Below are 15,563 nucleotides of genomic sequence, written 5' to 3' on the forward strand. Positions count from 1 at the left end.
GACTACCTTAGAGCAGCACGACTCAGCTCGCTTCAGCCCTGCTTAGCACCCAAAACTCGCACAGTTTTGGAGTAGGGCTGAAGCGAGCCAAACCGAGCCGAGTGGGGCTAGGGGCGTGAGGAGACACTCCCCTGTGCACTGATTGGTGAGGAGGAGTGTCCTCACATGCCCACACAAGCCCCGCGAGCATGCTGGGATCTGTAAACACCGTAAACCCGGAAGAATTACGAATTACGAGAATTTCTGAAGCCTTATGCGCCTCGCCTCATCTATACACTCTTGCCAGTATCTGTTGGCGTTGTCGGTGACAACAAGCCACAGCACCAAGACCAGCAACACTAACGACTCCATGTTTATTGTTTACTATCCGGGTCGTGAGACTACCGCTTAAAAGATCACTGATGTCACTGTTTGCGCCGCCTAACGACATCACGTGACGTTCACCCACTTTCGCTAACTCCACCCAATATGTCAGCGCGGTTGTAGTCGAAATGCAACTCCAACAGCCCCGCTCAGCCCGACTCAGCACGGCACAGCTCAGCCCAACTCAGCCGCGTTGGTAGTGGAAAAGCGGCATTAGGTCAAGCAACACAAGTAGCGAGACACAGCCCTGATCAGACGCCAACAGTAGGTTGTTTACTACTTTAACCAGAGCTGTCTCTGTGTTATGATTTAGATCTAAATCCTGACTGATACATTTCATGGATGTTATTCCTTTGTAAATATGAGCATAACTGCTGTGCCATAGCTTTTTCAAGGATCTTTGAGAGAAAGGGGAGGTTTGATATTGGACAGCTGACAGGGATCAAGGTCAAGTTTTTTAATCAGGGGTTTGGTAACTGCTAGTTTAAAGGATTTGGGTACATGGCCAATCGTAAGAGAAGAATTTATTATTTTTAGAAGTGGTTCAATTACTTCAGGTATCTGTTTGAATAGATGTGTAGGTAAGGGATCTAGTACACAAGCTGAGGCTTTTGATGCTGAGATTAATGAAAGTAATTCAGTTTCTTTTCAGGGAGTAAAACATACTAATTGCTGATCTGATAGTTATATTGTTAACTACAGGGTCACTTACAGTGGTGCTTGAACGTTTGTGAACTCTTTTTAGAATTTTCTATATTTCTGCATGAATATGACCTAAAACCGCATCAGATTTTCACACGAGTCCAAAAAGTAGATAAAGAGAACCCATTTAAACAAATGAGGCAAAAATATTATACTTGGTCATTTATTTATTGAGGGAAATGATCCAATATTGCGTATCTGTGAGTGGCAAAAGTATGTGAACCTTTGCTTTCAGTATCTGGTGTGGCACGCTTGTGCAGCAATAACTGCAACTAAATGTTTCCAGTAACTGTTGATCAGTCCTGCACACCAGCTTGGAGAAATTTTAGCCCATTCCTCTGTACAGAACAGCTTCAACTCTGGGATGTTGGTGGGTTTCCTCACATGAACTGCTCGCTTCAGGTCCTTCCATAACATTTCGATTGGATTAAGGTCAGGACTTTGACTTGGCCATTCCAAAACATTAGCTTTATTCTTCTTTAACCATTTTTTGGTAGAATGACTTGTGTGCTTAGGGTCGTTGTCTTGCTGCATGACCCACCTTCTCTTGAGATTCAGTTCATAAACCGATGTCCTGACATTTTCCTTTAGAATTCGCTGGTATAATTCAGAATTCATTGTTCCATCAATGATGGCAAGCGGTCATGGCCCAGATGCAGCAAAATGGGCCCAAACCATGATACTATCACCACCAAGTTTCACAGATGGGATCAGGTTCTTATGCTGGAATGCAGCGTTTTCCTTTCTCCAAACATAATGCTTCTCATTTAAACCAAAAAGTTCTATTTTGGTCTCATCTGTCCCCAAAACATTTTTCCAATAGTCTTCTGGCTTGTCCACATGATCTTTAGCAAACTGCAGACGAGCAGCAGTGTTCTTTTTGGAGAGCAGTGGCTTTCTCCTTGCAACCCTGCCATGCACACCATTTGTTGTTCAGTGTTCTCCTGATGGACTCATGAACATTAACATTAGCCAATGTGAGAGAGGCCTTCAGTTGCTTAGAAGTTACCCTGGGGTCCTTTGTGACCTCGCCGACTATTACATGCCTTGCTCTTGGAGTAATCTTTGTTGGTCGACCACTCTTGGGGAGGGTTACAGTGGTCTTGAATTTCCTCCATTTGTACACAATCTGTCTGACTGTGGATTGGTGGAGTCCAAACTCTTTAGAGATGGTTTTGTCACCTTTTCCAGCCTGATGAGCCTCAGCAATGCTTTTTCTGAGGTCCTCAGAAATCTCCTTTGTTCGTGCCATGATGCACTTCCACAAACGTGTTGTGAAGATCAGACTTTGATAGATCCCTGTTCTTTAAATAAAACAGGGTGCCCACTCGCACCTGATTGTCATCCCGTTGATTGAAAACACCTGACTCTAATTTCACCTTCAAATTTACTGCTAATCCTAGAGGTTCACATACTTTTTTGCCACTCATGGATATATAATATTGGATCATTTTCCTCAATAAATAAATGACCAAGTATAATATTTTTGTCTCATTTGTTTAACTGGATTCTCTTTGTGCTTTTAGGACTTGTGTGAAAATCTGATGTTGTTTTAGGTCATATTTATGGAGAAATATAGAAAAATTTAAAGGGTTCACAAACTTTCAAGCACCACTGTACATTGTCTGACCTTAAATTAATAGTTTGAATTTTTTGTCGGATATTCTCAATTTTGTCATTAAAAAAATTCACGAAATAGTTGCTATTACATACTACAGGTATGCATGTGTCTATAGTGGACTTATTCCTGGTTAATTTTGCTACTGTATTAAATAGGAATCTAGGATTATTTTTATCTTCTATTAGGGAGGAGAGATATGTTGATCTAGCAGCACTAAGAGCTTTTCTGTACTTCGGGAAGCTCTCCTTCCACGCTAATTTGAACACTACCAATTTTGTTTGACGCCATTTACGTTCCAATTTTTGAGTGGTCTGTTTTAATGTGCGAGTGTCATTATCCCAGGGTGCTAATTTTTTGTCTCTGACCATTTTCCTTTTTAGAGGAGCTACATTATCTCAAGTATGGCAGAATGTTGACTCTACGCATTCAGTTGCCTGATCAAGTTCTGCAGGGGCTGACAGTGACCCAATCAAAGTTGATAACTCTGGGAGATCATTTATAAAGCTCTGTGCAGTAGTTGATGTGAATGTATGTTTAATACAGTAGCGTGGTGAGGTGCATATATTATTACTCAGACATAGTTTGAATGAGATGAGATAATGATCTGAGATAACTTCAGACTGTGGAAGTATGACTCTTTTCTACGTTTAACCCGAATGTTAGTATTAGATCAAGGGTGTGACCACAATTATGGGTCGGTCCTGTGACATTCTGATTAATCCCTACTGAATCTAAAATGGACACGCGCTGTTTTTAAAGGGTCTTCTAGGTTATTGAAGTGAATATTAAAATCTCCAACTAAAGCTTTGTCTAAGGAAATAACCAGATCTGAGATGAAAATCTGCAAATTCAGAAAGAAACTCAGAATATGGCCCCGGGGGCCTGTAAATAATAAGTAACGGAATTAACTGGGTAGACTTATTTTTCGAGGCTACATACATTTATATTAGTATGAGGAACTTCAAATGTATTAAATTTATAACCAGGTTTTTGTGTTACACCTAGATAATCACTATAAATAACCGCAACGCCACCTCCTCTACCAGTTAGACGAGGCTGGTGTATATAACTGCATCCAGGAGGACTCGCTTCATTTGATGCTATATATTAATTTGGCTTAAGCCATGTTGCAGTTAAACAAAGTACATTAAACTCCTGATCAGTAATGAGTTCATTAACCATTAGCGCTTTAGATGTAAGAGATCTAATATTTAATAGCCCCACCTTTAGATCAAAGGTGCTGGCAGCAGCTGTACAGTCAGTATGATCTAATTTTATATTGATTAGGTTACTGGAACAAAAACTCTGAATATTTCTACCTTTTTGTTGAGCTCGGGGAGCAGACAGTCTCAATGTCGTGGACCCTGAGTGACGACTCTGTGCAGCTAGCAGTCAGTCAGTTTAGCCTGTTTGTCTGCTCCCTGGCCTTGGCTCTGGATTGTCAGAAATTAACTAGGCCTGTTCTGAGACTGTGACCTATGCTGCAGGAAATGAGAGCAGCACCTTCCTGAGTGGGATGGATAAGTGATATGGTAATATTGCATGCCATCAATTGACCCGCTCGAAGGAAACAGGACACGTTTTTATTCCATGGAAAGTGTCCTGTATGCAGCATAACTTCCGATATTTCACTCCGATGGGGTCACTCAGTGTTTTCCTACTGACTGGATGCGTGTTGCCAAAATGGTACCCGGGTAAAAATTTTAATTCTTTTGATTAACTTGCAAAGGGTGTGTGGTTTTTATTTATTTATTTATTTATTTATTTTGTGTGTGGATGTGACCATGTATCAAGAACATTACCCGGTTGCATGAAGATATGAAGGTTGTGTTGAAAATATTTTCACTCGTTCGCTTTGCTCACTCATATGTTCACCACTCGTAGATAAACTTATCTTTGTGCAGCCATGTAAAGTTTGTGTGAGAGAGAGGGAGAAATAAAAATAAAATACACATGTGCACTGGGTTTTTTTTTTTTTTTTTTAAACCCAGCCATTATACTTCGGGGGGGCATGCCCCCCTGAAAATTTGGACATGCCTTCTAATGCGCTCGGGTTTTTATTTAAATTTTTTTTATCATGTGTTAAAGTAATGATGGCCTGTCCTCTCGCTTTACTTAGTTGAGGTTCTTGACATAATCTGGATTACTGCAGTTGTGGAATTGGGTTATTTACTGTATTTTTATTCTCTATTGTTTGAACCACCTGTGTGACAGTGCTTCTGTATGGATGTGAATCCTGGGTACTGTCGGTCAACATGGGAAAACAAGACAAAAGCTTTTGCCACATGCTGTTTTAGAATCATGCTTAACATCAAATGCCTTGACTGTGTGAGCAATGCTCAGATCTACAAAATGACCAACACCCAGCCCCTCATCAACACTGTATGGCGGCATCAGCTACGCTTCCTTGGACACACCCTTAGGATGCCAGAAAAAGAACCATGCAGGAGGTATGCCCTCTGTTCTAGCCCATGGCAAAAGGTGTCCAGGTCGACAGAAGACAAGCTATCTGAACTATTTTCAGAAACTGTTAAGGGGGGACAGAGGGCGATTTGCACCCTGATGCAGTGGCTGTGTTGGCTGCAGATCGAAGGCAATGGATGGGACTCGTGGTCACCTGCAAGAAAAATGCCGCTGGAGGAGGATGGTTTGAACTCAAATACATTAAGAAGGCAAGAAATTGCACAAATTAACTTTTGACGAGGCACAGCTGTTAATTGAAAAGCGTTCTAGGTGACTACCTCATGAAGCAGGTTAAGATGATGCCAATAGTGTATAAAATGTTAAGGTAAACGCTGGCTACTTGGAAGAATCTAAAATATGAAACTTGTTTTTAACCCATGTGATTTTCATCGTTTTGATCTCTTTAATATTGTTGTACAATGTGGGAAATAGTCAAACTACAGAAAAGCATACGAGTATGGGCAGTATGGGGAAATAAGACCAGACGGACATTGACCTTTTAATTTTTGCATTTGTCCGTCTGTATTTCAAAGGCATCAAACCAGATGGCCCATAAAAAATTGTAAAGACATGGGTCTAATCTGCTTCTAATTTTCTTCCAAATGTTACTCTGGACGAATGCGTTGTCATAACGAGGGCCTCCACGGGCTTGACTTGAAAATGTATAACTCGGCCACTGATGGTCCTAGCCTTGCCAAAATTTACAGGCATGCCCCGAGCCCTTTCAAACCAGCCCAGGCACGGCCTGCTACGACCGCAACTCGGGGGCCGCAGCTCAATTCACCCCGGAGCCCCTGAAAAACTTGAACGTGAGCCATGGCTCAAGCCATCCTTTAAAAATCCGTAACTCTGCCGCCCAAAGTCCCAGCCCTGCCAAACTTTACAGGCACCTCCCTATCACCAAGACCTTTTGAATAAGACCAGGCACGGCCCGAGCTGATGTCCGGAGTAAGCGCGGATCATGGAAAGCTTTAGCATGAGCTCTTGCTCTAGCTGCTCGCATGCGCAGAGATTTAGACATTCATAACTTGGCTACCGAAGGTCCTAAATTTAGTGGCACACCAAATATGATGATGCACTCAGTATTCACTGTTTTTATTGCACGATGCAGTTGAATTAGTGTTTTTTTAGGTTGACAGTATGAGTTCAGTTTACATGAAACTTTGCAGTACAGTATTATGTTAAGTGACAAACTGCCAATGGTTATTACTTTTTTTTAAATTCATAATAAGAATGATTGATTGTTATAGTCTTATGTTTTTGTAGGATGTAAATTTATATTTTAAGAGTCTTTATTTTCTTCTTTTTTCTAAGTTCTAGTCTAGCAGATTTTAGTCTGAATGCCAAATATTACCATGTCTAGTTTTGAGTCATTTTAAGTCCTTTTTGTTACAAAGTTACTTGGAATCTTGTACTCAAGTTTAACCCTATTATGTAAGAGTTGTTGTTGTTAATTACTTAATTTCTTATAGATTTATTATAAACATGGTTTAAAAAAAGTCATTGACATAATGGTTCATGAGTGTTATTACAGTACCTATATATGAGTCCCAGTAAGTTGTAACCAACTGGAACATCCTTGCCCCCCATACGTTTTCCTAGACATGGAACCGATCGGTGTGTACTACTGTTTTCTTGGGTATAACTTTAAGCATGCTTTTATTGTAAATTTATATTCAGTTTGTAGTGTAATTAGCAACTTTATGTCAAGTGTAATTTGCCCTTTGAAGATCACAAAAATATGCCTGGAAATAGCTGAGAAGCCATCTCCAGGCATCTAAAGCCCTTCAGCTTCCAGAGCCCTGGGTAACCTGGACCCCTGGCTGCATTGTTCCAGGCCTTTGGCCCGTCATTCGGACAGGCTAAAATTTGGACGGACGGACAACATTTCAGACTTGTCTGTCCTGTGACGGTCTGCTTAAAAGTCCTTATTTCCCCACATTGAGTAGGGATGTACAAACTCTTGACTGGCGCTGTACACTTGTACAGGGAAATTGGGAAAAGTCAAATGACGCCCAAACCTTACTTCACAACAGGATATAAAGAATTATTTTAAAAAAAAAAATCACCTCTGTTGATTTGTTTGGTATTTAAAAGCACAATCAATTGAAGAGTGAGTGATTGACAGGTGAGTGAGTATTTAAATGCTGAAAACATATATTAGGGGAGTTGATTTTACTTTCTAAGTTTTTAAAGAAGTGATTTATAGTTCACTCCTGGTTTTGACTGCATTTCTCTCTGCATTCTGTGTATAGCTGAGGAATGGCAGTGTTAGGAAAAATACCTGTGACTTGGTAAGCCATAATGAGTCTCGATTATTTTTAAGTAGCTTGAAAACCCCTTGATTTGGTTTTAATTGGTTTTGTATCTTTCGTCCAGGTAAAATGTCATGGTATCAGTGTTTTTCTAGCACGGGGTGTGTGCGCGTGTGTTTTTGTGAATACCTTTTTTTTTTTTTTTTCAAACGCATTTGCTCCCAGCATTTCCACACAAGGTGTTGTCGTTGAGTTATGATAGAAATGTTAGCATGAATATAAAACTGATTTGAATTCCAGCCAGTCCTACTCTCGGAGCTGTTATAGAAATGTAATCACCACCTTCTGACCAATCGGAGGAGAGAAATTTGGTGGCATGGTGGTAGAGGAATCTAATAGTTGCAAAAGATGTGAAAGTTTGACATGTACATTGCAGCCTGGAGGTTTCAGAGATTTCCATGCAGGAAGAAGACACGTTCTCGCTCTGTTTCTCTTTGGTTGACTGAATGTTGAATCTGAGTTTGCTGATGTAACCACTCGCTGGCGCTAGACGTGTGCTGGGTGTAAGTGGAGAACTGACTGCCCTCAGCCTTTAGAAGTGCTACATCAGCGTGTTTTTGTAATTTGCATTGGCGATCTTGTGTGCCGTCTCTCCGTATCTGACATTTTTCATGTTTTGTTGCTGTTGAACATTTTCCACCTTGCATGTCATTCGCTTTTGGCTCGGTTTTATTCCTCTGTAGAGGCTTTGGATGCTGCACTGTCCCCTTCTTTTGCAGAGTTCACGCTTGACTCGACTGTTACTGACATGAATTATTAAGTGTGACAGTGAACTGATGATTCTACAGTTGGTGTCATGAGCTGTATTTACATCCGTACTAATTATAATGGTGTAAATGAAGGAAGCTCCTTTATGTGCACACTTGAATCAGAATAAAGTAAAATGGCAGTCGGTGTGGCTCATTTCTGTCTGATTTTAAATTAAAAGGTTAAATAGTTTATTAATGCAGTAACTCGAGACTGACACTGGGGTTGGGAACTGAAACTTGGTTCCAAATTAGAGCTGAATCCAGAATGCCTGGTACCAGGTACTTGTAATTTTGGTTCTGCTTATTGTTTCTTAAACATGGTGACCTTTTATTATTGCAGAGACTCAGATTGTTTTGCAGGTCAAGGGGCCCTGGGCCCCTCCTGGGGGAAAAAAACAGGGGCCCATTTCTACAATGGGGGGGCCCAGTGATTATCCTTCAGTTGAAGCGAGCCTAGAGAGCGAAGCGAGCCCAATGAACAGCTGGGGCAGCCCAGGGGCTGTTTTTTTTTTTTTTTTTTTTTTCCTCAATTCTGGTTTTTTTTTTTTTTTTGTATTAGAAGCCATATGAAGCAATGTAGATGACAAAAATCAATGCTTCAACCAAATATATTGAGATTATTTAATCAGTGGCAATATTTTGGAATTCAATCACAGGCCACTATATATCACATCTATATTATCTCCTCCTTGTAAATTATAATTTATTTTATTAACTTGTTTGGTGTAGGTAGTAGTGGTTGCTGTTGTAGTAGTTGATGTTGTAGTAGTTGTAAATCTAGTATGACTAATTACCTTGGGTATCAGGGGTATCAGTTTCTTCAGGTGAATGTACTCTCTGCCAAAGAATGACAAAATAGATGTATTTTTCTTTTTTTTTCTTATCCATGTTTTCTTGTCTCTTTCGAATATTCATACATAGACCGTAAGACGCCACCTAGCGAAAGACTTGGATCAGGTTTTACTGGCTTGGGACGCTACAAACGGTGCGGCGTATATTCAATATGGCGGTGGTCAAAACAAATTCATCCGATGCTGAAATCTGTTGAATATCCAGATAATTATGTTGGAAGTTGCATATTTGTGCAAGATTTTCGATATTGAGACCATGAAGTCAAGTAATACCAGTCCCCCCAGGATTCCGCGGGCCTTTTTTGATTGTTGCGATTTTCTCTTTTTGTGATTAAAATTGAGTGATATGTTAAATATTAAGTTATTACTGAAAAACTATTCATTAAAAAAACAGCCACTGAGAAATGGTCCTATAAACAACTTTACCAATATAAAAGATTACCAGGACTACAAAAATGCAGAAAAATAGGCTTTACTTATCCAAATGCACTGGTTGGTTCAAAAGTTAAAGTGCATAGAACCTCACAGCACAACATGAAGTTACCTTAAAATATAATATAAATGCCTCAGCTTTCATGTAAGAAAAAAAAAAACTATTAATACTAGTACTGTGTGCAGGCAGTCTCTCCTGAAGACTAAATTAAACAATAATTATAAACTAATAAAATAAATGGCTCAGGCTTCATAGAAGAAAAAAAACAATTTGAACAGAATCTCACAGTATGATGCTGAAACTGCCTAAACAATGGAAAATAAAATACCATTTTGGCAAAAATGTTGGCATCCATTAATTTCTTGTATTAAGTAAAACAATAATGCAAAGTGCACACAGTCCTTCACTGTAAACGTAACACACTTTCAGTAACAGAATTTAAGCCTATATAAACACTGACTCGCACATCATGCAATGTTGCCAGATATTGCTGACGTTTTCCAGCCCAAAATATGTTCAAAACCCGCCAAAATGCACTTAAAACCGCCCAAATGGGAGGGAAACCACCCAATCTGGCAACACTGCGCACATGCTGCTTCTCTTGAACGGAAACACGGAAGTAAGGCGGAAGGTAGTTTGTCGACGTCACCTCAAGACGACGCCAACGATTGGTCAAATTTGCGGGAAAGTTGCGGTGATTGGATATAATTGCGACACCGCCCTGAATTCGCGGGGATTGGTTGAATTTGCGTTGAGGTTGCAAATCACATCGCGAAATCCTGGAGGGCCTGTAATATGCCACGAAACGTTCCAAACAGGGTATAAAATGCTCGCGTCCATATTGGCCCCTGCCCCTCTCGACAATGTGTTCATTATTCGAAATAGTACGTCTTAGACGCGGGCGCGCCAACAATCTGAGTCTCTGTTTATGCGTACAAAGGCTTACATATACCCCTATTCCACCAAATCAGTTCCAGGGCTGGTTCAGGGCCGGTGCTGGTTCACAACTTGTTCAACTTGCGAGCCAGCTGAGAACCAGTTTGCTTTTCCATAGCTCGCGGTGCTAAGGGAAGCCATGTCATTACGTTGCTGTATATGTCAGTTACGTCGCTACATTTGCAGAAACCTTGGCGCGAATATCGAAGCAAAAACAACACGGAAGAAGCAGCAGCAACAACAACAATAATGGATGACTTCGCGTTTGTACAGCTGCTGCTTCTTGTCGCTTAAAAATGGTGACCTTTCGCGGTCTTATTGTTGTTGGTCTTAACAACTCTGCCCCCCTGCTGACATAAGCGGCTCTTTCCTCTGGCCCAGCAGAGAGTTGGTGCTAGCCTGGAACCGGTTTTTCTGGCCCCAGAGCCAGTTCTTTGTCAGTGGAAACAGAAAACCCGGTTCCAAACTAGGCACTGGCCCCGAACCAGCCCTGGAACTGCTTTGGTGGAAAAGGGGCAATACATGATTACGTCACGCATCACTGCAACGGCATGTCCGTTTGTTTAGATAGGAGCTAACAAGCAGGGCTAACATTACAAGTGTGTGAAAGTTCAGTTGATGCTTAAGAATAGGTGGGTTTTTTTTTTTGGATGAAATTTTGAGGAAAGGTGGCCATGGGCCAAGCAACAATTGATTTATATTTTGATGTGGATCTGGGATTATTATTATTATTATTATTATTATTATTATAATAATATATAGTGTCTTGTGAAAGTATTCATCCCTTTTGTGTGTTTCCTGTTTTGTCACATTACAAGCTGGAATTAAAATGGGTTTTTGGGGGTTAACACTTTGATTTACACATGTCTATGACCTTTAAAAGGTGAAAATTGTTTTACTGTGACAAGATGAAACAAAAAAACCAAATCTGGAGTGTGCATGGGTATCTCCCCCCCAGTCAATACTTTGTGGAGCCACCTTTTGCTGCAATTACAGATGCTTAGCTTGGCACCTCTAGCCACTGGGATTTTTGCCCATTCCTCAGGGCAAACCTGCTCCAACTCCTTCAAGTTAGATGGGTTGCGTTGGTGTACAGCAATCTTCAAGTTATGCCACAGATTCTCAATTGGATTGAGGTCTGGGCTTTGACTAGGCCATTCCAAGACATTTAAATGTTTCTCTTTAAATCACTCTTGTGTAGCTTTAGCAGTATGTTTAGGGTCCTTGTCCTAATATCCCCACAGTATGATTCTGCCACCACCATGCTTCACTGTAGGAATGGTGTTCTCAGGGCGTTGGTTTTGCACCACACATGGTGTTTCCCATGATGGCCAAAAAGTTCAATTTTAGTCTCCATTTGACCAAAGAATCTTCTTCCATGTGTTTGGGGAGTCTGCCACATGCTGTTGGGCAAACTCCAAACGTGTGTTCTTAAGCAATGGCATTTTTCTGGCCACTCTTCCATAAAGCCCCACTCTGTGGCGTGAACGGCTTAAAGTGGTCCTATGGACAGATACTCCCATCTCCGCTGTGGATCTTTGCAGCTCCTTCAGTGTTATCTTTGGTGTCTTTGTTGCATCTCTGATTAATGTCCTCCTCGTCCGGTCTGTGAGTTTTGGTGGGCGGCCGCCTCTTGTCACGTTTGTAGTGGTGCCATATTCTTTCCATTTTGCTATAATGGATTTAATGGTGCTCCATGGGATATCCCAAACTTTGACTTTTTTTAATAACCCAACCCTGATCTATACTTCTCCACAACTTTGTCTCTGACCTGTTTGGAGGCTCCTTGGTTCTCATGTTGCTTACTTAGTAGTGTTGCAGAGTCAGGGTCCTTCCAGAACAGGTTGATTTATACAGACGTCATGTGACCCTTTGATTGCACACAAGTGGATCTTAATCACCTAATTATGTGACTTATGAAGTGAATTGGTTGGACCAGCTCTTATTGAGGGGTTTCATATGAAGGGGAGTGAATACCTATGCACACTCCAGATTTGTTTGGGTTTTTTTTCCCATCTTATTGCTTGTCACAATAAAACAATTATTTTCACCTTTTAAAGTGGTAGGCATGTGTAAATCAAGTGGTGCTAACCCCCCAAAAAATCCATTTTAATTCCAGCTTGTAATGTGACAAAACAGGACAAACACCAAGGGGGGAATACTTTTGCAAGACCGGGGGGGGTGTCAAACACCTCCCACCCCAACTTGACTCCAAAAAGTAGTAAACAAATTTTGATGTTCATGTGGCTTGGTGGAGGTATGAACTCTACCAAGTGCCCTTCTGGTGTGGTTTTCTCCCCCCCCAAAATGCCATTTTGGAATTAAATCCTATTATGGATCATAATCAATAAAATTAAAACAATACCAAACCCTAACTGGCATACAGAATAAATAAATAAAATACGAGTTTGCTTTGTTGGTGTTGTTCAAAGCAGCACTGATCCATTTAGTTTCTTAGTTTCCATAAACATTTATTTTCTCCACATATCCACCACAAGCACTGATTTTTAGTGCAATGACACTACAAATCAACAGGAAATCCCCCCCCCCTTTTTTTTCTTCCCTGATCAAATTGAACATCGTTACAGAAAACTACAGTGCACCGATAAGGTCCTTTTCTTGTATTTTTGTGTCGTCGTCTCCCCCCCCCTTAAAATGCATCATTTATCTATCGGCTGTGACCATGATTTCAGTTATTGTGCGGACTGTTCATTTGGAGGGAAATGTTTTGGTTCAGGTTCTGTTGCATCATGCTTGGTCCATTTGTTTGTGACAACGCAGTGGAAAAAGACCCCCTGATCAGCCAAAGTCGAACTGCCTGTATGTCAAGTACAACGTTTAATCCTAGTATAGGTAAACCTTCTTAACCTTCCCTTCAGCGTGCACTGATGAATGGACACTCGTCCACTTTTCTCTCAGGTCATTTGGTGGGGATCGGCTCACGTTTCAGCCGTGCTCTGTGCTAATAATAGGCTAAAAATACACTAAAAATACCCATCGCTCCAGTAACTTGCAGATCGAGACTCTCGCTGGGTGAGTGCAAAGGTAGGACACTGATGTGCGTGTGTGGTGTGTATATATTTTTATTTTTTTTAATCTCCTGTTGATAGTTTGTTGCAGGTTTCAAATGTCCTGGTCCTTAAAATAAAGCGAAACATCAACTTAAACTGGCAGCGTGCACATGGTCAGGACATCTGCAAGGCTGTTGACTGTCCAGTTAGAATTGGAATTGGATTTTGGAATTCAATTTGGAAGTTTGGTCTCTAACGCAGTTACAGAAATGTTATTGGGCACTGAGAAGTCGGAGCTGTATGTCACATACATGGAGAAATATCATGCTTGTGCTGAGTCTTTGCTGCGTAAGTCGGGAACTTTTTAAGATTTTGTGACGTACTGAAAAGCAGAGTATTGGGCTGCACAGGATCATGGGAAATGGTGTGTTCAGACTTACGGAGTGTTCACGAGTGCAGTGGAGCTGGTGACCTTTCCAAAGCCATGCCGATTCATGGGTTGGACTCGTGAAGTCTTGCATAGATTTGTTTTGATGAGGAGACAAAAACTTGCTGCGATTGATTTACTTGTTATTTAAAGCCAGAGTGAACGTGATTATGCAGACTCGGCAGAGGTTTGCTAGTTTTGTTAATGTATTTCTGACCAATGAATAAGTGTGTTAGTTTTGTTCATAGCTGTAAAACTCCTCTAAATTCCTCGCTGTGCCACTTGAGTAGGTCTCGGGGCTTCACAATGAAATGCTTTGAATTATGATCAGGACCTTTTGGCTTCCTTGTGTAAAGCATTTTGAACTTGTCTATTTTCAAACACCGGATTTAGATGTTTGCATTTATTTTAAATTCGCATTCAGTTAATATGATTGAGCTCTGGGATTTTGATTTGAAGGTATAGAAGACTATAATGTACAAGATGATGGGAAAGCAAAGGCCTGTTATTTGAAAATCTCATCTCATTATCTTTAGCCGCTTTATCCTTCTACAGGGTCGCAGGCAAGCTGGAGCCTATCCCAGCTGACTACGGGCGAAAGGCGGGGTACACCCTGGACAAGTCACCAGGTCATCACAGGGCTGACACATAGACACAGACAACCATTCACACTCTCATTCATACCTACGGTCAATTTAGAGTCACCAGTTAACCTAACCTGCATGTCTTTGGACTGTGGGGGAAACCAGAGCACCCAGAGGAAACCCACGCGGACACGGGGAGAACATGCAAACTCCACACAGAAAGGCCGTCGCCGGCCACGGGGCTCGAACCCGGACCTTCTTGCTGTGAGGCGATAGCGCTAACCACTACACCACTGTGCCGCCTTATTTGAAAATTAATAGCAGTAATTTAGGTATTGGTACCGAGCGTGGCTATTAAATATTTGCAAACTAAAATAATTGTCATTGTCGTGCAGTAACCCTTCTAGTCCCTCACATTTACTTGATCATCTAAGGGAGTGCGAGCATCTCTGATTTATAGCAGTCATTTTGTGACATTTGATAAACCAATTAATGAATTGCGTAATTATCCAGCCTGATATTCCTGAAGTAGTTTGAGAATTTGTTGAATGATTGTAATTATTAATTAATATTTCTTGCAGATTAACATTAGTGCTTACACATGTGAACTTGTGTGTGTGTGTGTGTGTGTAGGTCTGAGAAAGTCCAGTAAGAAGCGTAGTGAGTCTCCCCCTGCAGAACTCCCAAGCTTTAGGAGGACACGACAAAACACCACGGGCTCCTGCGCCAGCACCAGGTAACACACTGTGCTCCGTGTGTGAGAGAGAATGCAAGATGCTGCTTTAGATCATGTCTCCATTGTTTTAATTTGGGACAGAGTTCACAATCTCACTCTCTGTAACTCTCTCTCCCTCTCTCTCTCTCTTTCTGTGTGTGTGTGTGTGTGTGTCTAGTCGGCGAGGTTCAGGTTTAGGGAAGCGTGGTGCAGCTGAAACTCGCCGACAGGACAAAATGGCCGAAAACGACAACAATCAGGACGGAGCCAATTCATCACGCACAGAAGAGACCCCACAGGGAGCTTCAGGTGCACACAAACACCCACATACAGTGTGTCATCATATTGGCTTAACTTTTTATCAGCTCCAACGCTGCTCGCATCCCACAGGAG

At 41.3% G+C, this 15,563-nt stretch overlaps 1 protein-coding gene across 6 annotated transcripts in view; it reads left to right on the forward strand.

Annotated features, from left to right (window-relative positions):
- Positions 1–15,563, forward strand: part of trip12 (thyroid hormone receptor interactor 12) — a 167,863-nt gene that overhangs the window by 54,060 nt on the left and 98,240 nt on the right. For all 6 annotated transcript variants that reach the window (XM_060923554.1, XM_060923558.1, XM_060923555.1 and 3 more), the window contains 2 exons: positions 15,089–15,191; positions 15,349–15,479. In XM_060923554.1, coding sequence (XP_060779537.1) covers positions 15,089–15,191; positions 15,349–15,479 — 234 coding nt within the window. The remainder of the gene's footprint in view (positions 1–15,088; positions 15,192–15,348; positions 15,480–15,563) is intronic.

This window comes from Neoarius graeffei, chromosome 6 (genome assembly GCF_027579695.1).
Source record: "Neoarius graeffei isolate fNeoGra1 chromosome 6, fNeoGra1.pri, whole genome shotgun sequence".
Classification (NCBI taxonomy): Eukaryota; Metazoa; Chordata; class Actinopteri; order Siluriformes; family Ariidae; genus Neoarius; species Neoarius graeffei.